Below are 24,297 nucleotides of genomic sequence, written 5' to 3' on the forward strand. Positions count from 1 at the left end.
CGACAATAAAATGTGCAATAACACTGTATATTCTACTATATACTATATTCAACTTTTATATAGCTGCTTTAAAGCAATTGTTAAATAATCATATCTAAATAAATTTTATATTAATTTACTTGTAATTGTTGCAATAATGAATTAAAGCATAGGCCTATATTAATTGGTGGTTTCCCAGACAGGGTGTATCCTAATCCCAGACTAAAATGCATATTTGAGCTGCCTATAATGACAAAACAATTGCACTGATATATGTTAAGATGTACACCAGAATTGTTTTTGTAAGCTTTGTTTGTAAATAAATGTCTATATAACTAAGGTCTGGATTAATCTAAACCTTGTCTGGGACACCACCCCTGTGTGAAATGTGCAATGATATGATGCTATTATCCATGACACACACACACACACACACACACACACACACACACACACACACACACACACACACACACACACACACACACACACACACACACACACACACACACACACACACACACTTAACTACAGTTATTCTGAAGTTATTTAACTAAATACTGTATATGGACTATAAAACAATGATATATAATAGTGGATTTAAAATCAAAATTATAAGTCTAACTTTAAAATGCATGCTTTTATGTATCCTTCTCACTTTAAATACTTTGGTGAGTTAATAATTATAAATAATAATAATAAATAATGTGAATATAATAATGTAGTTAACAATTCTTAGTATTTACTAATAGCATTAATATTACTGAGATATTTTAGCACTTTAAAATCACATCTTAATGCCTCATTATGCAAAATTGTATTATACATCATTTTATTATACATCCTTACAGGTATAGTGGAGGATTTTCTCGAATTTTAGATAAGAACCGCCTTCTCCACTTTTTAAAAAGTAAAAGTAAAGGTTCTATGATTTAATATTTAATATGATTTAATATACTTTAACATTCAGTATTTATCATCATTTGCATGTATTGATGTTGCATTTGTCATGATTTTATTGTTTTCATGGAATTGTTGTCTATTTAGAATGATTGTCTTTGCCACATTTTATTGTTAATTTATTTAATATTGAAGCTGTTATTTAACATCTTATTTGAGTAATGATTTGTTATATTTGCATAATAATTCATATATTTATTTTAATTGTGATTTTAATACACATATTTATTATTGTGTGATATCTCATGCAATGAAAAAGTGAAAATAAAAGTATTTTTCTGATTTCTTGCAGTTCTGTTTACTGTTAAACTGTGTAAGTCCTATAAATAACAAAACAAAAATATAAACAAAAATAATCCTCCTGACTGCTGATAAATGAAAGGGTTCTTTATAGGACCACTGAGGTTCTATGTAGCACTTTTCAAGGCAAGGATCTATATAGAACCATCTAAAAAAGGGTTCTATATAGTACCAAAGAGGGTGCTGCTATTGTTACAAGCTGAAGAACCCTTATTTGGTACTATATAGAACCATTTTTCTTAAGAGTGTAGCAATTAGGAGTATATTGAGGCAAAAGTTAGCTAATAGTGAGAATTGGGACTTTAAAAGTGTGACTTTTAATGTAATTAATGTACTTTTATATTAATTATTCTAGCCGTTTATAGTTTCTCTTTTTATCATTTACTAAATAGGATTTAAAAAGTAATTAGTAACAAGTACTTATTACTTTTTTATTAGTACTTATTACTACAGCAATTTGTACAGTAATCTAATTACATGATTGAAGATGTAGTAACTCGTAATTTTTTGAGTAACTTACCCAAAACTGGTGCAAGCATATGGCCCACTTTACATCAGATATATGCCACAGCCAGATTTTGATTGGCCCCATGCCCCACACCTGATCCTGAATCAGAACCTGAATCAGGTTTTAGCACTTCATTGATTCATGTTCAGTGGTAATGGCTTTTGTTTACAGAAATGGCAAAAATGCATTTGTAACAAGTAGACAACTTGTTATGTCAGAAGTAAAAAAGCATCGCCCATCCCTGACAGACAGACAGCATGAAAAACAGCCTCAGGCCTTCATACTGAACATGCGAATCTCTCATGCACATAAAACTCTGGATCTAAACCTGAAAATTGTATCGCAATATGTAAAAATAACATTTGCTTACATTCAGTGCTTCCTCTTCTACACGAAAATAACTTTGAAACGCTCCAGAAGTTATTTGCATGTTTTTGGCACCATGTAAAGTTTCTCATCTGTCAGGCGTGAGTTTATAAACAACGGCGTAATGTTCTCTTAGAAAAAATGAACTGTTCTTGTGAACGAGGTGTTGATGTTAACGGCTTCAGGATGAGAAACTGTGCCACCGGCTGCAAATGCACGAAACAAAAAACAAACACCAGATCTTTATCGCATGTAAACAAGCTACAGTTCAGCCAAAGACTAAACATGATCACACGAGAGCATAACCATGAACAACTATCTGCGAATATTACATCAAATCTGATCAGATAGATTTGGTTTTTCAGGTTTAGGATCAAAGTGCATCCATGTTGATATTCAGTACATAACACACTTGTGTTAAATTGCTCATGACAAGTTATTTAACCGATTACAGCCAGACATAAAGCATTTGTAGTCTTAAAGGTGCAGTAGAATGTTAAACTTTATTTAAAGAAACAGTATGTAAGAAATTTATATGTCACTAGACATTAAGAAATCATTTTTATTTCAAATACTTATATCACTGACAACAGTGGTCTGGCCAGGATATTGTCATTTAAAAAGTGGAGTTGCAGCCCTCAACTGATGTTTATGTTGTCATGTTGTATATTGGCCACCAGTTGTGTGATTGCAGTACCAGTTTTAGCCAGGATTTCGGTGCGTCTTCCTGAAGTCGTATTTGTTGACCGCATACGCCATTCAGTTAAAAACATAAGACATACAATTTTAGATTAATTTATACCTTAAAATGTAACGGTTGCTTTTCTGTATTAATAATAATAATTCTCTATGACGTATATGGTCGACAAATACAACTTCATGAAGCCGCACCTGAAATCCTGGCCAGGACGCGGCCGGGAAGAATGGCACGTATGATCAACCTAACCTTGTGCATACAGAAAAACCCCCCGCTGATAAACAGGCCAATCACAACATAACACCGACTGTGACGTTTAGGCTGAAGTTAAATTTTGCAGGTCCATACAGAAAAAAACACATACTTAGCATTCATAAACATCCATTAACAATCTCCAAACAATTGATAATTCCTCAAAATCTGTATCTTCGTCTGATACAGACTCACTCATTTATGAAGTGTGCGTACGCACAGATTTGATTGTAAAGTACGCAAAAATGCACAACAAAGTCCATATTTATAAAAACTGTCTTTTAAAAAAAAGTGCTCTAAGGAAACGTACGCACTTTTGCTTGTCCGATTGCTGCAGGTTTTTGAAATAAAAGCCATTCTTGCTACTTGAAAAGGGTTTAAACATTGACAAGCGCTCTTTTTTATGTCTATGACATTAATTAGGCATTGTTTATTTGCTGAAATCTGAAACTTATAAGCTGCGCACAAGTTCAAGATCATTTGTGATTTATAAATTTTACATCTGAAAGAAAGGTGTACACGCATTTTCTGTGCATACGTTCATTTTATGAAGTACACATTTTTGATAAATGATCATAAAATCTGATGTAGGATGGTGTCTACGCAGCATTTTATAAATGAGGCCCCAGGTCTGTTTACACACACACTGAGCTACTCTGTGAAACAGCCAATCAGAGCAGAGCTCAACATTATTATTCATGACCCTTTGAAATAAGGTAATAGACCATTTCATTCTAAAGGCAAATTCTAGCATTGTAAATGGACATGTAAAACCATCTCTAAATAATTTTTGCACTTAATAAAGCCACAAACCTTCTATGCAGATATCAGAAAATAATTTAACAGATTTTTCAATGCATTTTATGGCACCTTTAAAGTCACAATACTGCAGTGGTTCTCAAACTGGGTTGGGGGTGCCCTTGTTTTCTGACACATACATTAATTTGTCAAATTGTCTTATCAAACTTCTGTGTAAATAACGCTACTTAGCACTATGTTGCATTTTTTTATATTTATTAAAGGTTGTATTTTCCTGATCCCATTTTTCAAACTTTGGTTAGTTAGAGCATAAATAATCACTGCAAAATTAAAAAGCTCAACGTTCAATGCCAAGCGATATTTTTTTTTACATAATTCACTTTTCAAGGACTACATAGACAGCTAGTTTGGACTACAGCCCTGTACTTCCCAGGTAGATGACAATTTTCTGAATTGTTTACTAACCTCCTCTACAGGAATACAATAAAAAAGGGCGTCACCTTGTTGCACTTCCATGGAGAAGAGTTGCATTAAAAAATACATAAATCGTTTTTTTTTTACATAGGAAACAAACACGTTATATTGCACTGTAAAACATTTTTTTGTAGAAATAACAGTATTACTGGCAGCTGCCAGTAACTTACTGTAGATTTTACACTTATGTTATTTACTGGCAACAGTTTGTTCAAAGTTAAATGAACATGAAACATTTTCAGTCTTTTACAGTAAGTTACTGGCACCCAGCTGCATAATTACAGCAAAATGTTTACAGTGTGCGCACCGTAAACCAGAAAAAAAGTGGCCAAAAAGTTTGAGAATCACTGCAATATCACAAAACAACTTGTTTATTATTTATAACAGTTAAAAATTAAATTCAAGTTTATCTGTTGTGTCGAAACATGAAATAAAAAGGCTACACTTTAATAAAGATTATTACCTCATTTATTATCTTATGTACAAAAATGAGATCATTTTATATCAACTTTACAGTGAGCAAATTTGAAAAAAGCAAATAATCGAAATCAAAAAGGTTCTTCACATTGCTTGAGGGCTTTGTACATATGTACACATTCTTCTAGTCACATATTTTCATCAACAGACACTTCCAAAAATAAATAGCTGACACTCCTCCAGGGTGGAGGACCGGAGAATCCAGACTTATTTTTCATACAAACATGCCGATCTCTTCATTCAATCTCTGTGAAGCGTGCAAACATAGCTTTTCGTACAGCATCTTTGTAGGTATCTGAAGCAGTGAGATTGTAGTTGCTTCCTTTAGTGCCCAAACCAGCTCCTTTCGTTCTTAACTGGGCCTGCGAACACAAAGACAACAATACTCGTTAACATTTCTTAGTTTCGTTGGCGCGTTTAAACGTTATGCCACACCTGCCAATAGTTAGCGATAAATATTTTGGTGACATTCAAGTTGTTTTTGTGGAGATGCCAAATGTTCGTTAGGAATCATCTATGAACTTAGCGAGTAGTAGTAAGCAGTTGACTACACTGCCAATATTTACTTTTCATTTAGTGCCTGCCGAGTTTATTTTTGGACCCAGTGGTGCGTTTTTTAGTATTTTACTAGACACCACCCGCAATGCAAATATTTCTATGCTACTCATACAAGACAGATACTTTAAATGTTACCTTAAATAAATACAGTACTCTTCACATCTATTGACATTAATATGTAACCCAAGTGACATGAGAGATACGTGTCGTACCTCGATGGGTGTTGTAATGCCCTGCTGATTTCTTCCCAGACCTTTGCCTTCCTTCCAGCCCATAGCCTGAAGCATTTTATTTCCTATATTGTCGCTGTTCAATCCATCTTTAGTGGGCTGTTCATAATTTCTGTAAGATACAAAATTGTAGCCAGTTGTGCATCATTATAAAAACTTACATCTCACTGCATTAAAACAAAGAGATGAACTTACACTACTGTTGCAGGTTGGGTAAATTTCCTCTTCTTGGGCGCAGGCGGTTCAGGAATGCCGTACTTCTCTCTCCTCTCGGCTGCTCTGTCTCTGTACTTCATCTGTTTATGATGCACAAAAATGCACATTAGCATCACCAACTTAAACTTTCGTAAACTAAGCTTGAATAGACAGACAGATGACGCTTCACATACTTCGGTTTCCTTCCTCTCCAACTCCTCCAGCTCAGCTTCACTCAGTTTGGATCTTCTCATGACCTCCAGGTTTTGCTGAAAAAGAAACGTTTATTTGATAAACCTGTGAAAATGTCTCATACTGCTATGAGAATCAAATAAAATAAAAATCGTCAAAGTCCTAAACAGGAAATTAATGGTCACAATTTATTAGGCAATTAACCATCAGCCAAATTGCAAAATCCCATAATGCACTGCAATATTAAGTGTACAAGTGATGTATACTCAACAGCTAGCCAATACCAAGACAGCGCTCATATCGCTTCCGAAGCTTACGGTACATTCACACGGAGCTAAAGCGTTAACGCTTCTCATTACTTTTAATGGCTGATCTCACGCGTTGCTGAACTGAATTGTGGATCCATTAATGTTGTGTCACTGCCGTCGCTTCGCAGAAGTTGAACATTTCTCAACTTTTCAAGTGCCAATGCATGCATCAGCCAATCAGATCGCCTTATGCAAGTAGCCTACCGCGAGTCAGCCAATTATATTTATGCAAGACCGGAGCATGTACTGTGGCCACTGTGATTGGCTGTTGGCCACGATTCAGACAAGCCTTCTGCGTCAAGCTTTTGCCCCGTGTGAATGTACCGTATGTGTCCAAATTTAACTCATTTAAGTGGACTGTATTAGTGAACTAATGTAGAGGGTAGGGCTGGGCAAAAAAAAATAGATTTTTCGATTAATCGTTTTTTAAATGTGGTCAATTCAGAATGGATTCTAAAAGAGCAGAATCGATTTTTTTTCATATTTTTATGCAAACATTGAACGTAAGATTATCGTTAATCAAATAACTAGTCTTATTCACTAGATGTCACCCTCTTTTTTGCCTTGCGCGATGTTACCAAGGACCCTGTCATTTTTTCATTCAGTGCTTCAAATGGTGGTTTTAGGTGCTTCATCGAAGTTGATGCCACCTTCACATAAAATGTAAGAGGTATGGAAGTATTTTAGATTTCGCAAGCAAGACGACGACGTTAGTGTTGTGGCTTTTAATTTCTTTTTATTAATTACCCACTTGTAAACTTCTGTTCACTGTTATTTTTTATTAATATAGTATTTGTATTGACTCTGTATTCATTGAGTTAAATCAAGAATCGAGTATAAAAACCGATCCGAGAATCGGAATCGATTTGATAGCTTGTGAATCGAAATTGAATCGATCTGGAACATCTGAATCGATACCCAGCCCTAGTAGAGGGTCTATTTTGGACACAGCCAAAAGTAAGCAGTTTATACTCGCATTACACTTACCTTGTGCAGGTCTGAGAGCTGTTGGTGGCGGAGAAGAGCTTCTTTATTGGGGAACTGTCTCCTGCACAACAGACACGCCATCTTTTTCCAGTCGGTTAATTTATCCTCCATATCGTCCCCGTCTGCAGCTTCCTCCGGCTCACTGTCACCACTGTACGCTGCGACCAACCCCACCTGTAACACAGCAGGAGTCGTATTAGTAACCCCAAACTAACTTGAGATTGCATTAGCACATCGCCATCTAAAATACGTTTTAATTTCTGTGACTGACCTTTGAAAAGGAGCTCTCATCTTCCATGGCCCTAGTTGCTTCTGTCACAAACCTTTCCAGCGCACCTGTCTACACACGAGAAAACAAGAAAGAAATAAGTTATGCACGAAAAATGTATATTTAGTTCAACAATGTGATGCACCTCCACTAATACCTTTTTCTCAAAGAGAGTAAAACCGGCATCTGCGGCGGCCGCCTCTCTTCTTTCCTCTTGACTGATGGGCTGAAAGCTGCTCTTGAAGTTTTCCTTCTGCTTGTTCAGACTCTTGGCCCAACGCTCCATGTCCTTTGCAATCTGATACACAGAAAGAAACACAGCATGCTTGAAGATATTATATCCACACCTGTTTTTTCTCTTATTTTGGGGAAAAGGTGCAGGAAAATGGTCCTAAACCATTTAACTTTTCAGTGTCAGGTAAAATTGATTGGCAACCGCATTCTACAACCAAATTAATGCTTGCAAAATGCAGGTAGTGACAACCGCATTTACAGAAACTCTGCATAGTGTGTACATAAAGTATTTAAATGTGCATTATGGACATGAGTCATGACAGGTCTGAAAAAAGGAAACGCCTACACAGGAAAAATGCTTCTGTTTGCGCAGTGCAAAAAATGAAAGAGGCACGAGCGTTTGCTTAGTGTTGCCAGATCTTGCACTAAAAAAAGCACAAACAAGAAAAATCCAAAAAAAATAAAGCAAAATAAATCCTCAGATCAAAAAATTGGGACCAGACCTTCACACTTTAATAACGCCATAAACTTGATTGCTTGGTGAGCTAAAAACCATAAATGGTTGAGCACCACAACTGTAAAAAAAATATTATATAAAAATAATAATATATAAAATAATTTGGTCATAGCTGTAAATGATAACCAGGCAGGACATTGCTATGCCGTCAATCATCACATTTTTAGTGAGTCTTGCATTTAAATGTGGTTGGCATACCTGAAAGTTTGCAGAGTGTACAAGACCATTATGTTTGTTTATTTTATAGGGACAATGAAAATTCATGAGTATGACATAAATTTAAAATGGCTCATTTACATCTGCAAATAACACCATGTTTGCTATTTAATATTAGTATTACCTGCTGGGCGGTTTTGCTTTTGGGTTTGTCTTTTTTTTCTTTGCCTTCTTTCGATGGAGTAGTGGAGGATCCAGCTGCGCTTTGCGATTGGTTGTCCCCTGCAGCCACATACGTCTGTTTCTCACTGTCCCAGTACAGATACTGCTGCGTCTGAGAGTTGTAGTAATACTACAGACAACAACAAAATTTAGACTTAACACACCTAGACAAGTAACACAACTGTATCATTCAAACAAAACAAAAACTTCATTGTAGAGCATAACATACATGCGTGTTTGGGTCATAATAAAGCCCAGTACTGGGGTCATAGTAATATCCAGAAGATTCATCGTACTGGTAAGATGACGTGTCTGGGATGGAAAAAAAGATTTCGGAAAGAGAATTAAAAATGACTGTCTTATGATTGGTTGTTTGGATATTTTAAGTAATGGGTTCTTACTGGCTTGGTTTTCCTGAGAGGTAGCTGTGGCGGCCGTTGCAGCGACTAACGAGGCCGCTGGGGCGGAGATGGTGGCAGCAGCTGTGATTGGTTGGGCTTTGCCTTCAATCTGCACAGCCTGCAATGCCTGACAATAAAGCAGATGTTTCTTTTAGACATTTTGCTGATGCATTTATCCATTGCGACTTAAGTGCGATTTATACTTCTGCATCATTGTTCGAGTCGATGTGCAATTACACATGCAGATCGCTAGTAGGCAACGTCCATGGGCATGTTACAGTATCACAAAAAGCCGAAGAAGAGGCAGCTTGTTGTGTACTTTGTTGGAGAAGCATTAACAGTGATGGGAGTAAATATAAAGCATTTTTTTTAAACCAATGTTTACCACCGCAAGCGGAAATGCGATGCAGTTTTTTCTAGCAAACCAATCATGCTTGCGATACACGTAGAACTGATACGTTGTTACATTTTTGGAGAGGTGCACGTGAGTCTACACCGTAGGGTACTCGTCTATGCGTAGGCTACGATGTACAATCGGCGCAGAAGTATACATTGCTTAAATTACTAGTGTATTACAAGTTATACATTTAATCATTTAATCATTATGCGTGTTCCAGGGTTCAAACCCACAACCTTTTGTGCTGTTCAAATTTTTCAACTGGGGCGTCAGCCGCAAATTCGCTTGAACCGCAAAATACACAAAAGCACCATTCGCGCGTACCGTGCACAACGCTCAAAAACTTTACCTGAGTAGCTGGTTGGCTGATGATATGAGGTTGATAAACCTGAGCGCCCTGAGAGATCACGACTCCAGCACCGGTTGGAAGAACTTTCACTCCGGGAGCAGCTGGAAATAAACATACAAATCTTTATGAGTGACCCAAAACCCTGATATAGCACTTCTGGCTTGCCAAATTTGATAAAATGATCAAATATGTAATATAACCCTGCAAAAGTCTCCAATTAATGGCAAGGAGAGCATTACCTCCAAGTATGCCGTTACCCTGGGAAGGATCCACAACTCCAGCCTGCTGCTGGTAGTATGCCTGATACTCCTAAACATCATATTAGAAAAAAAACAGATCAGATGAGCAAAGACGTTGATCAAACCATTGAGATATTTTTTTTATGTTAATCTGCAGACCTGTGAAAAAGGTACGTATCCCTCTTGCAAGTAGCTGTATTCTGATGCAGGGTCAACACTTTGCTGGGGCTGAAAAATAAAATGTGGTTAGCTGTTTATATTTTATTCTTTGATGTTTTAACTTCATGGTTATTTAAAGCGTTCTGTACCTGACTAGAGGACCACTGAGCAGCTGCAATGGCTGTGCTGGCAACCGAAAAGGCACTGACGCGGTTCCCATCTGGCAATAACAAATCCCTAAGAAAAAATCCCAAACATACTTAATTATTAATCAAGTTAAAAAATAATAAAGACAGCCAATGCTTTATAACATCATAACAAGGTCACAAACTAATAGTATGCACATCCTTGCGGGCGCTTTTGGCGTAGTCGACACCGATGGTTTTACCATCCAGCTTAAGAGGAGGCTGCAAGCCCTGCAGGATGGTTAAGAGCTGGGACGCTTCCTGCAAAACCACATTAATGTTATTACTATGTGCTCAACACAAACAAAAGAGGTACAACATGCAGGCTTTACATAAATGTTACTTTGGTCAATGTTATCTGTTTAAAAGGATGTTTACATAAAAAGAGATTTATAGATTAAGGAAGGATAAAATAGAAAACAGATAGTAGGTACCAAAGGAGAGGCCAGCTGGACGAAGGCAAAACCTCGGTTCTGTCCGGTCTGTTTGTCTTTAATAAGGCGGATATTGCCAGGTGAGAGGTTGGCGTAAGGTGCAAGTGCGGTCAGGATGGCTTCAACAGTCGAATGAGGTGCGATGTTTCTCAAGATAATGGTGTTAATACAATTTCGACATTAATGCCAAGTACTATTGATTATATATTTAAATTAAATCACGATTTCCACATTTAAAAGTAAAACTTCCTTACTGTCGCCATAGTAATCACCACTGGGTTGGGCGTCTGTAGTACCTGTGGCGTTACTGGACTCTGAATCTGATGGGAAACACGGAGAACAAAACACTGAACTTCTGTACACAAACATATCTGATATGAGTCAAAAACTATGATCTGCAAAAGTGATCAATCGATATGAGTGTGACTGAAGCCTTTATAGCAGTTTACAGAAGATTTGTGAAACTAAATGAACATTTATTGTGGAAAAATATTTATGAACATCTCTTAACTCTTTCCCCGCCATTGCAGATTTATCTTGTCAATCTGCAATACCGCTATTATCCACCAGGTGACTTCGGCAACTTAAACCCGGAAGTATCGCCCTAGGGCAAACAGCTGTATGTCTGTGTATGTTTTGAGGATCGCTCGGAATCTGATCTCGATCAAAAGTCCTTTACAAAAATGGAATTATCTCAGCTTTTTGTTCAAAATTGTGTTTTTGAAGAAAGCTACCCATATATTTGAGGGGTGATAGAGAACTGATAAAGGTAGGATATAACGAGGGTCTGTTCTTTCATTAAATATATTGTATGTTTAGATATTTAAAGAAGAGCATTTTCTGGGAGGCATTCAACTTTTGTAAAAATCATGAAAAATGTTAGCGGATAACGAGTTAAGTACTTTTTTACGTTTTTGTGTAGCTTTCTCTTGCAACTTCACCCAGAAAGCGGCTGTTTTACTTTTTAACTTCAATGTATAGGATATTATTTATATACATTTTTTATGTTCTTTTATTTTTTGCTTGTCTGTATTTATGTAAAAAGCATATAAAAATTACAAATATCAGTTGCTTTATTTTTAACATGTGCTCGAAAGCATGTAGCGTGGCAGCAAAACACGTAGAAATAAAAAGGTACGCTCACGTTTACATCAAGTTAAATAGTGAATAAAAAAAATACATTAATAATAATAATAATAAACCGAGTGTTTTTATTACGAACAACTAATTTAAGGAACAGAAAGATGCCGATAACAAAATCCAAATATCGGCCCGATATATCGGTGACCGCAATATATCGGTCTATCCCTAATCTGCAAAACACCCTTTATTTGGTTATCCGCTTAACATTTTTTATATTAATAGTTCCAACTCCCAAATCTAGAATATTTTACTAGAATGGATCACAACAGATACCTCAAAAAATGATTGCCGTATTATTAAGCCCATGTGAAGTTATTTCAGAGAACGATTTCTAAACGCATTATAAATATATTGCTAAAACACGTTACAAAGCCTGTACTACGTAGTACTGAATTTGGGAGTTACGGCGTTAAACAGTTTTCACATTTCTGTGTTCAGATTATTTAGGAAGGGGATAAAATGGTGGCTCAATGATACCCTGCAGCAACCAAGGGGTTTGATTTATGAAAGTTAGAATAATCCTTTAATATCACACTTTACACAGATTTGAATATAAAACTGAACAGCACTGCCCCCTATGTTATTATTTTTAAAAAATCCTTGCACATGAGGGTGTTGGACTGGATCATCAAGATGGGTGCAGACAGCGGCTTCCAGATTGTAGAGCTACTTACCCGCTTTAGCGGCGCCACACCTGAAGCACTTCAGTCTCCTCCGAAAATTGTATAGGCCACACTGTAAGCAACCGGTCATAGGGTTTTAATTCACACCTCTACTATGGTGCACCAGGTCACAATTACACTAAAGTGGCTTGAGAACTTACCAAAATGCGAACATAAAGAGGACAATTTGAAAAATTAAAGACGTAAATGTCTACAAAAAAAAAAAAACTATGGCACTACTATTAAGCTATGTTTGAGTTATGTCACTAACATCTGCGGTTATGTCTCTAGCCAAAACAAAGCTGAACAGGAAAGATCTGGCAACAGTTTTAGCAGCTTGGGATTTATGTTTTGCAATAGTTACATAATGTAGTATAGTCCAATACATCTTCGAGCGTTGGCGCTTGTAACTTACCGAATTGCAGAGCCAGTCCTCAAACTTGTGACGGTTGTTGCTGTAGTGCATTGCAACGGTCTTGCCTTGAATGATCAGCAGTTTCTGGAAGAACAAGAAAAGTTCTTGGTTATTTCTTTTCCTGTGAATGTTTTGATCTCAGCCCAAGAATAACCACATAAGCCACCAAGGTTTGGGGTGAGGATCGCCCAGGAGCGTTTAACGCATATGAGGAGTGTGTAAGACGGTGTGTGTTTGTGGTGTTTGGGACCCGAGTGTCCGGATGGGGCCGGAACAGAGTGTAAAAAAGCAGTCCTTGTCTAATGTGGTGGGTGGGGGCTTCGAGGCCTTCAAGAGGAGGCATAATAAAAGTTTCTCTGCGCATTTTCTTTTACTTTTAAAAGCTAATAATTCAAGGCTCAGATCAGGTAAATATAGCACAAGAAATGCTAACACTTAGCTTTAAACATCTTGCCCAAACCTATTAGCACTACTTGTTTACACATCAAGCATTGTCACAATTTATTGTCACTTAAAACCCAGTCATTCCCTCTTAAATACAGAGACTGGAATCACGTTTTTAACCCGTGCAAACAAACAGAGCTCTGTAAAGTTTAAAGTGACTTAAAGCCAAAAAGGAAATCCATCAAATGGCTCGATGTTTTGGTCACACCTTGCCTTCAAAAATCAGGGGCTCTGGTCCAATATTGTCCATATACTCTGCTGGGGCAGCAACTTTTTTCTTTTACTATTTTGCAATATTCCCCAGAGCAAAAGCTAGACTTTGTGATTAGGAAGCAACCTGATTGGTCTCCATCCATCGGGTAGCATCTTGCAAGTGATAAAACTCCACGAAGGCGAAACCTCGGCTTATACCTAGAGAGGCATTCAGATATACAGACGGGAGGTGTGTTAGTTTATATGGTTCAGTGGTACAACATTCAAACTCTGTCACAAACTGCTTCGCGACCCCCTTGGCCCAGAGAGGCCAAAGAGATGTAGTGGGGGTTGCCTGGGAACTTTTACCATAGCAACAAATCCTAATCTTATCTAGGTACTGGTCTTAGGTTGACAGAGTAGATCGTACCACAAATTAAAAATTAAACAAACAGTCATAAAAACAACCGGATCAATATATTTAAACAAGATAGTACTTATGAACTTATTTTATATGCTTGCTCTTATTTAAGGTTGAGGAAGTTGCATGGTTAGCAACACGTAACACTAACTGGCGTATAAATACACAAGTCATTTTTGAGCCACACAAAAACTTACCTCAGATCTAAATGACAACAAAATTAAACACTTTATCTGAAACTACCCTAGCTTTAGTAACGTTGCTATGGCAAAAGGAGTTTGAGCGGAAGCAGGTTGGCCCAGTGGACACAGGTTTGTTTGGGGTAGGAAAGAACCGTGGTACATAAGCCTCACCTGTCCTCTTTTTCATCAGCCGCACATCCATCGGCTTTGGTCCGTCCAGCTGCTCGATTGCCGTTCGAATCTGTGGATTTTTACCAATAATTAACATAGTAAATGTAAAAATACACACGCAAACAATTTCACCAGTGGTCAGCTGACCTTAAGAAGACTGTCTGAAAGTTTTTAAATGGGCCATAATTGATGTTTGTAAGGATTTTAAGTAGAGATGCACCAATATAAAATTTTTCCCACAGATATCGGTACCGATTATTTAGAGTGATATCTGCAGATACTGATAGTTTGGTGGTTATATTAACTTGCATTAATTAACAAAATTCTTAATATTACATTTTCACATAATGACCATTAATATTGTACATTAAACTAGTGAAATTGCTAGAAAAATTGCTTTTATCGACCGATTATTGGCCGATACATTGGTGCCTTTCTAATTTAAAGAATTTAAATTCATGGAAAATTGACAAGGATTAGTTCTGTAAACCTGACTTTAAAATCAAATGCCTAAATTATAGAGATGCACCGATCAAACAGCCATAAATCGAAATCTGAAATAAAATAAAATAAAACATCGGTATTGGCTCATTTGCTTATAAAAAGCATTCGGCCATGAAAAGTCATGCTTGATGCATCACTATTAAATTACACAATTTATAACAATATCAAGACATCCTGGGGCATAAGAGCCCTAAAATGATGAGGTGTAGATTTTGAGGTTATGGGCCAAAGTCAGAAAACTTACATCTGCCTCTGCTGTATTCATGGGCAGACCTCGGAGCATGATGGTTTTGCTTTCCTTCTCATCAGCTGGGTCTCCTCTGTAATCATGCTCAGAGTAATCACCATCGGAGTGATGTCCATCATCAGATCCATCGCTGCTGCGACGTTTCCTCCCTCGCTATTAAACAGTCGCGAATTAGTCAAGTTAGCACCGTTCTGTCAAAACGTCATATAACCAACGAACACATAAAGCAGTCCTCACCTCTGGACTGTCCCTGCTCCAATATCGATCACTTCTATCACTTCTTTCACCATCATAACGATCGCTACGGCGATCGTCACTCCAGCGATGCGAATCGTATCCTCGATCGTCGCGATCACGGCGGTCTCTGCGGTCATCGTCGCGAGATTGCTCGGAGCCATACCTGCCGCTACGCTCTGTACGGCTGACCCTTATAAAAACGACAATTCTTCCTTAATCCCAAATTTTCCAATTAGGTTAACGGATTACATAGCTGAATAAATAAAATCAAACACTTACCGTTTATCTGCACCCATCCTATTTTCTCAATCCCCCTTAAAAAAAGAGAACAATATCAGCATATTATGAAGATGGAGCCAATTTATTCTACTATACATGCGTCCAGATGTCAACATTTACATTGTACTTCTACAAATTAAGGTCATGGGTTCAACTCCCAGTGCTTTGAAAAAAAAATGTCTGCCAAATGCATAAATGTAAATCAATTTTAATGCTATATTTGGTAGTAGGAACTTCTATAACTCAAAACATTTAAAGCCAATATTTAATTTGGCAGTAATTCAGTGAGTTAAATGGGACATTTCACAAGACGGCAAATACATTTTTGGTGTCCCCAGAGTATGTGAAGTTTTAGCTCAAAATATCATAGATAATTTATTATAGCAAGTAAACATTTTCACTTTGTATGTGTGTGCAAAACTGTGCATCATTTAACATGCAAATGAGCTGATCTCTGTACTAAATAGCAGTGGCGTGGTTGGATAGTGCAGATAAAAGGGGTGGTATTATCCCCTTCTGACATCACCAGGGGAGCCAAATTTTAATGAGCTATTTTTTTCACATGCTTGTGGAGAATGGTTTACCAAAACTAAGTTACTGGGTTGATCTTTTTCACATTTTCTAAGTTGATAAAAGCACTGGGGACCCAATTATAGCACTTAAACATGGAAAAAAGTCACTTTTCATGGTATGTCCCCTTTAAGTTCAGACAACAATGTATTTATTTAGATAGGGTTCCCACTCCAAGTCAATTTCCCCAACCTTCACTAACTATAAAGCTGAATACCATGACCTATGTCCGGGACGTCGTGAGCCTGGAAAATGTAGTGTTCACCTTATAAAATGTAGCTTAAAAGCGTAAAATGAATAAACAGTGCTAATAAACAGCTGTTTCAATTGTGGCCAGCACAGACTTGGACCCGGAAATGCTATTTCTTACGTCACAAGTTAACAAGCGAATTACATTTTGATAAATGGAAACTAAAATTTAAAGCAAAAATAAAAAACAAAAATCCCTGATATTCCAAGACTTAGCCAAATAATATACAATTTCCTGACTCTCTCTACCGTCTGGAAAATACCTTTTAAAATTCCATGATATTCCAGAAATTCCATAAACCGTGGGACCCTGTTTACAGTTCAAGACATTGGCGTGCTACCCTATTATTGTATTAAAGGTGTGCATTCATGGACGAGCAGGCCAATAAATCGGGCATTTATGCATTATCGGTGTCATTTAACGTTAATCGGTTAGCTTGCATCGTTGTTGCATATATAAAATTTCTGCTGCCTAACTTTGTTGGTTAGTTACAATAGGCACCAATTCGTAACATATACAGATTTGTCTAGACTTAATTAGATTACAGCTATTACTTATTACATAACATGGTAAATGTTATGTCGTCATATGCTAACTGTTAAGTTTAACAACGAGCTGCAACAACAACGATCATTGCCTATAAAAGTAACTTACTGTGGTAGTACCATGGTACAACGACGGTATCGGATTATTATACTATCGTGAAGTCATATATACCACCTAACTATTTGATTAACACATATACATGCACAGTGGTATTTACATAGTACGCCAATAGGTGCTATGTGGGCTCCGTTTATGTAATGGTAGAAGAACGTTAGGTACATATCAAAATGGAGACTACCGTCGGGTTGTCGTCTGAATAAGCGACAAACATCCAAATACTACCTGAAACATCGTTAACTTACCAGATATATTTCAACTAAACGTTGAAACAAAACGTTTCTCAAAGTCTGAGAAGTGTTACGACAGAAAACCGATCCCTTCTGTGCAAAAATCTGACTTTATCCGTCGACTCATTCGATGTCATCGGCAGCTAAAATGGTACTGCTTCTCCTTCCCAGAATGCATGGCGATGTGATGACAGATGTGGGCTGTTGCATTGTGGGTAATGTAGTTTATTTTAGACGTTTTTCTTTAAAGATAGTTTCCCTAAATCCAAATTTGCATGCGTGACAGTAGATGAGTAGACAGACAGTAGTATCAATTTGCTATTTTTTCTCTGTGGCAGGTTTCCAAAGAAAATAAACACCTAACGTTCTACACAGGGGCGTAGTTTCTGTCAAAACTAGTAATTAAATTCAACCCTCCATGCTTTATACAATGATTAAAGAAAACATGTGACAATTCAACCCTCCAATGTTCAAAATAAATCTACGTCCTTGACTGTACATTATATTGTTTGAAGGTTTATGTCAATTTTAGACTGAACCTAAAACAAAAGTGTACACTTGTTAGGGCATAAAATTATAGCTAAAATATAAAATTGATACAATTGTAAAATATATAATAGTTTAAAAACTTTTCAGTTTCAAAAGTCAACATTAACAACAATATTTACTGTTTAACAATAAGAATATTAGGGGGGAAACGGGAGTGGTTTCTCTCGAACTAATCCTTCAACAGTCGAATCAGTTCATTCATTTCAATAAACCTGTTGAACGAGACCAGTTACTTATTTACGTTCAATGAATTGCAAAAACGGTCCCCGGGCAGAAATACACTTTGTTTTATGCTAAAATACATTTTCAATACAAATACTGATATTTATGAAATTATTTAAACACATCGGTTAGGCTAGAAATATGCGCGAATCGGTTCAAACGAATCATTTAAAAGAGCCAACTCAACCGAGTGATTCGTTTCGCAATCCTCATATGACAGCTGCCACCGGAGCGCGCAGGGTCATTTAAGATGAGACAGTTGAACAAATAAGCTGCACCGTTTATGACCATTATAAGAAAACCAAACACTTGAAAAATGTAAAGAGGAACTTTTGACTTTCGATTACCTTTATCGTTGAACTTGACACACGTGAACCGGATTCCTGTGTTCGCTGAAGAAGATGAGGATGAGAATACTGCAAGAATGACATGTGAGTAAAACAACAGTTATAGTTCTCTTATGAGCCATATTGAGCACAAACTCTTTTTAACTAAAATAATGGTGCTCTTTTACTATGGTTAAAGTAAAAGAAAAGATCACTACGGTTTATAGTTTGGCGTGTTCGGACGCGCATACTTGTTTGATTTGTTCTGTTAGTTTTTCCAGTGAAAAACGACTGCAGTGTTTTTGTAAATACATTAACGTTATATCTTTTAGGGCATCAACACGTAAATTAGTTAATAAAAAAACAGATTATCAGTGTATTAAATAATAATAATGATAAGACAATAATTACGCAGCATGACGTTTCACACATAGTTTTGTTTGCAGTTGATCTTTAGCTATTATTTGAATATTGTTTTAGAGTAATGACTGAAAACATATTTTTGCATATGTTTTGCATGGATTGTTGTAATGAAAACAGCACAGTTCTTCATAAAATAACGACATTTGGGTAGTGGACAAAAACATAGATATACCAAAATTTCATGTTTGTGTATGAAAGTAATTGTAATGTAATGGTTTATTATTATTTTTAAATAACCTTTTAGCATGAGCTTAGTAAATGCATTTTGCACTTCAGATTAGAATATGAAGTGATAAAAACCGCATGTATGAGTGTTTTTTTATAATTGCAGGTGCATTATTTATCTGCTTTTTCAAAAGGTTATATTTTAATAATTTCGGTAATACTTTACAATAAGGTTTAATAGTTAAAATTAACTAATGTATTAACTAACAATACATTTGTTACAGTATTTATTAATCTTTTTTAATGTTAGTTAATAGAAATAAAGCTTTTAATTGTTTGTTCATATTAGTTCACAGTGCATTAACTAACATGAACAAGATATTTTAAAAAGTATGAGTAATTGTTGAAATTAACATTAACAAAGATTAATAAATTATAATTAATTTGATACTCATTGTTATTAATCACAAGATGTACAGAACATAATATTATTCAGTGTCAAATCTGTTACCGTCAAACTCTGTTAAAGACACACACACAATTGAAACTGACTACTTTGGACAACAGGAAATTATGATTTTCATCAGAAACTTTTCAAAGAAAAATATTACACACACACACACACACAGATTTGACACTGACTAGTTTGGACAACAGGAAATCATGATTTTCATCTATAAGACACTTTTCACAGAAACATATTATATTATTATGGCCTGTAACATCTTGTGATCAATGACAATGAGTACCAAATTATTAAAATAATACAAAATGTTACTGTCCAACTCTGTTACCAAGGAACAGTAACAGTAGTGACGGTATGTAATACAAACACTTGCGCACGCACGCACACAGAATTGAAACTGACTAATTTGGACAACAGGAAATTATGATTTGTATCTAAATAAGAAACTTTTCAAAGATAAAATATTACACACACACACACGGTAACAGAGTTGACAGTAACAGACTTGACACTGACTAGTTTGGACAACAGGAAATCATGATTTTCATCTATATAAGAAACTTTTCAAAGATAAAATATTACACACACACACACACACACACACACACACACAGAATTGAAACTGACTAATTTGGACAACAGGAAATTATGATTTGTATCTATATAAGAAACTTTTCAAAGATAAAATATTACACACACACACACACACACACACGGTAACAGAGTTGACAGTAACAGAATTGACACTGACTAGTTTGGACAACAGGAAATCATGATTTTCATCTATATAAGAAACTTTTCAAAGATAAAATATTACACACACACACGATAACAGAGTTGACAGTAACAGAATTGACACTGACAAGTTTGGACAACAGGAAATCATGATTTTCATCTATACAAGAAACTTTTCAAAGACAAAATATCACACACACATGGTAACAGAGTTAACAGTAACAGAATTGACACGGACTAGTTTGGATAACAGGAAATCATGATTTTCATCTATATCAAAAACTTTTCAAAGATAAAATATCACACACACACACACACACACACACACACACACACACACACACACACACACACACACACACACACACACACACACACACACACACACACGGTAACAGAGTTGACAGTAACAGAATTGACACTGACTAGTTTGGACAACAGAAAATAATGATTTTCATCTATATAAGAATCTTTTAAAAGACAAAATATCACACACACACTGTAACAGAGTTGACAGTAACCGAATTGACACTGACTAGTTTGGACAACAGGAAATCATGATTTTTTTCTATATAAGAAACTTTTCAAAGACAAAATATTACACACACACACTGTAACAGAGTTGACAGTAACAGAATTGACACTGACTAGTTTGGACAACAGGAAATCATGATTTTTTTCTATATAAGAAACTTTTCAAAGACAAAATATTACACACACATGGTAACAGAGTTGACAGTAACAGAATTGACACTGACTAGTTTGGATAACAGGAAATCATGATTTTCATCTAAATAAGAAACTTTTCAAAGATAAAATATCACACACACATGGTAACGGAGTTGACAGTAACAGAATTGACCCTGACTAAATAATGGAAATAATGATTTTCATCTGTAAGACACTTTCACAGAAAAATATACATTGTTATATGGCCTGTAACATCTTGTGATCCATGACAACGAGTACCAAATTATTAACTTTGAAGACCAAACGCACCTGTCATTATACACTGTTAAAAATAAATGTACAAAAGCTGTCAATGGGACAGTACCCTTTAAAAAAGGTCCCAATATGTACCATTTAGGTACAAATATGTATCTTTGAACTATCGATATGTACCTTTGAAGTATTAAATGCACTCTTTGGGTACAAAGGTGTGCCTTTTTAAAGGGGTACTGTCCCAGTGACAACGTTTGTACCTTTATTTCTGAGAGTGTATAATCACCATGATGATTATACAAAAATAGAAGTAGTTGTAGATAAGGTGTAGTCAACTACCCATTAGGTTTGACTGACTTTCTCTTCTATAAAACCTCTTTGGCATCATAAATATTTAACCTAGGGGGCATTAAGGGGAAGTTACGGTCAGAAATTAAAGCACGGCTCTTTTCCTGGTTTTAGTAAGCTATTGTTGAGCGTTGACTTGACGATGTCACACTGAAAACATTTTTTAATTTGTCTATCCTTTTGCTTTTAGCCCCTTTGCCCTCTTCAGTTTCGCCATCATGGTCCAACGTCACCAGCCATCTGAACCCTAACAAGACGACATGCGATGAAAACGAAAGCTTTAAATATTGGGCGTACACCATCACATACAGCATCGTCTTCCCCATTGGATTCATCAGTAACTTTATAGCTTTGTATGTATTCTTCCGTCTGACTTCAAAGAAGACGGCCAACACTGTATTTATGAGTAACCTGGCCATTTCCGATGCAGGCTTTTCCTTGACATTGCCCTTCCGTCTGGTTTATTACTTCAGAGGCTGGGAGTGGGATTTCCCGGACTGGCTTTGTCGCTGGTGCGTCTTTTCCTTTTACGTCAACCTCTACACCAGCGTACTGTTTCTCACGGGACTAAGCGTGCTACGGTACATCGCCGTAGTTCACCCCATAAAAGCCAAGTCAGTGGTCACTAGACGTCGGGCAAGCCTGGCATGTTTGGGCATCTGGATTTTTGTCTCCTGCTTGTCGTCACCTTTTCTCTTCCAAGGTACTATAGACCGTGAGAAAAAGTTGCGCTGCTTTGAGCCTGAAAATGACAAATCTTGGATGCGCATATTTATTTTGAACTATGTGGGGATATTTTTCGGATTTTTGATTCCTTTTATTACAATACTAGCCTGCTATGGCTGCATCATGTGCAAACTTGTCCTGGGAGGTAAAATGGGCAATAAAAAGCGGAACACTCGTACGATGTATTTGATCGCAGTCGTCATGTGCTCGTTCCTGGTGTGTTTCCTGCCTTATCACGTAGCCCGAACGGTTCACCTTCACGCCAGGGTGTCAGAGAAGCCCTGCGAGGTCATCGAGATGCTGCTGAGAGTTCTGGTCATCACGCTCTGCACGGCATCGTCCAACAGTTGCTTCAATCCTTTGCTGTACTACTTCGCAGGAGAGAACTTTCGTTCTACCATTCGTAGACGATCAGATAGGCGAACAGTCAGTTCATTTCGCCAAAGTGGCAACCAGTCTTTTCGAATGAGGATTTCTGACACCTGGGACAGTATGAGGCGTCAAAAGTACCAGTCGCCCCAAAAATCTCCTTGAACTGCGTTTATATGATTTAAAGCATTCATGACTGACAAAGTAGTGCGGGCATTTACATTTTCTTTGGTTGTTGTTACTACTCATTATATAACAGATCACCACAACAATCCTCGTAGGAAGTAATCACAAATTAGATTTGATCTCAATTGCATCTCCTAGACGGAGGAAGAAGACAAATGGAAATTCAAAAGCAAATTTGCTGGAACTTTAATTCCAGTCAGTTTGATAAAAGACAGGAAGACAATGTAATTGTACATGATTATATTACAAAGATACGCTGTGTATCAGCCCATTCTCATGAAATGCATATAAATAGCACACAGTGGGTTATATAGTTTTTTTTTTTTTTTTTTACATAAAATGACCCCAACTACAACCAACCATGGTTTAAAAATAGTCAAAACATGAAGAAACCTATATATTAAATGACACCCTAAACCAAATCCCATATCTAACCCCAAACCCAATCGACAATGGTTTAAAAAATGAAAAACCAATAAATAAAACGACATGAAAAGATGCGCCATATAAGTAAACGGGAAGGACTGGCGTATGCACGTAAAATTGGACTTTGGAGTATGTATTGCACGACTTTTCAACTGCGTGCTATTTCATGAGAATGGGTTGGCAAGATAGAATAAGAAAATTGTGACTGAATTTTTAATGCAAATGTATCAATTGTCATCATTATGTTACTGAACGAAGAATGTTATATAAGCTTTTTCATTGCATAATTATTAATTACTCTCATTAATACCAAGTCTATACATTTATGAAGGTCTCTACAGGATGAATTTAACCATGTTATTACCACTGACAAATAATTTTTCTTCTGTATTGTTTAAACAAGTTAGGGTTATGGGCTGTTTATTGTGAATCACTACTGTAGCTCTCTGGTATAGCCTATCCTGTATACTACTGATATTTATAATAATAATAATATAGCATGCAAGCAGTGTGCAATGATTAATAATTGAAACTGTTATGGTTTATTGTTGTCAGGTGACATAACTACATTCCGTTTTAATTGCATCCAGTTATTTTAGTTTATTTGCATCTGAGTTTATGTAAAAATGCCATCAAATAATGAGTCATAAGAAAGATGTTGAAATCATGTCTGACTTTTGTTTTTTATCACACTGAAAAATCAAGTAAAGTGCAATGCATTATGGGAAACAGTAATGCATGTGCAAATGGATACTGTGCATGCATACAGAAATTGTGCACAACACACATATTGTATATACAGCTAGTATGCATTTACAATATATAGACTCGCAGTACAAATTTTACATGCAGCTCAATGCAAATGGAATAAGTACCTTCAGAATAATTTTATATCTATGGTATGCATATTGTGCATGATTTCAATATGCGCACAATAATAGATGACCTAGTACATTTCCTGATATCTGTTTTTAAATAAAGTCAGTGTTAGTCTGGGGCTC

The 24,297-nt window shown here is 36.4% G+C and overlaps 2 protein-coding genes across 3 annotated transcripts; one reads left to right on the forward strand and one right to left on the reverse strand.

The window, feature by feature from the left end:
- Positions 1 to 4,740: 4,740 nt before the first annotated feature.
- Positions 4,741 to 17,588, reverse strand: rbm5 (RNA binding motif protein 5). Of its 2 annotated transcripts, none has more exons than XM_073870494.1 (25): positions 17,429 to 17,588; positions 15,701 to 15,735; positions 15,422 to 15,605; positions 15,182 to 15,337; positions 14,434 to 14,503; positions 13,805 to 13,878; positions 13,024 to 13,107; positions 12,621 to 12,681; positions 11,058 to 11,123; positions 10,804 to 10,964; positions 10,529 to 10,630; positions 10,334 to 10,417; positions 10,185 to 10,253; positions 10,026 to 10,095; positions 9,787 to 9,887; positions 9,041 to 9,167; positions 8,869 to 8,957; positions 8,602 to 8,769; positions 7,668 to 7,808; positions 7,514 to 7,582; positions 7,243 to 7,416; positions 5,950 to 6,024; positions 5,756 to 5,856; positions 5,543 to 5,672; positions 4,741 to 5,134 (listed from the first exon to the last, which is right to left on the reverse strand). In XM_073870494.1, the coding sequence occupies exons 2-25, from the start codon at positions 15,715 to 15,717 to the stop codon at positions 5,009 to 5,011; spliced, it is 2,499 nt and encodes an 832-aa protein (XP_073726595.1). In that variant the 5' UTR covers positions 15,718 to 15,735; positions 17,429 to 17,588; the 3' UTR covers positions 4,741 to 5,008. The 2 variants fall into 2 exon arrangements, with proteins under 2 accessions (XP_073726595.1, XP_073726594.1); XM_073870493.1 differs by having other exon boundaries at positions 15,422 to 15,611.
- Positions 17,589 to 18,076: 488 nt separating this feature from the next.
- On the forward strand, positions 18,077 to 23,960 carry cysltr3 (cysteinyl leukotriene receptor 3). Its single transcript, XM_055212819.2, has 2 exons — positions 18,077 to 18,615; positions 21,780 to 23,960. The coding sequence occupies exons 1-2, from the start codon at positions 18,609 to 18,611 to the stop codon at positions 22,847 to 22,849; spliced, it is 1,077 nt and encodes a 358-aa protein (XP_055068794.2). The 5' UTR covers positions 18,077 to 18,608; the 3' UTR covers positions 22,850 to 23,960.
- Positions 23,961 to 24,297: the final 337 nt, after the last annotated feature.

This window comes from Misgurnus anguillicaudatus, chromosome 8 (genome assembly GCF_027580225.2).
Source record: "Misgurnus anguillicaudatus chromosome 8, ASM2758022v2, whole genome shotgun sequence".
Classification (NCBI taxonomy): domain Eukaryota; kingdom Metazoa; phylum Chordata; class Actinopteri; order Cypriniformes; family Cobitidae; genus Misgurnus; species Misgurnus anguillicaudatus.

What these genes read in the sequence shown, in the direction of transcription:
- rbm5 (XM_073870493.1), bottom strand. An exon ending in CCAAAAGCGCCCGCAAGGAT is followed by an intron (nt 10,418 to 10,528) that starts GTGCATACTATT and finishes TTTCTTAGGGAT; the next exon opens with TTGTTATTGCCAGATGGGAA. An exon ending in TTACTCTCTTTGAGAAAAAG is followed by an intron (nt 7,583 to 7,667) that starts GTATTAGTGGAG and finishes TCTCGTGTGTAG; the next exon opens with ACAGGTGCGCTGGAAAGGTT.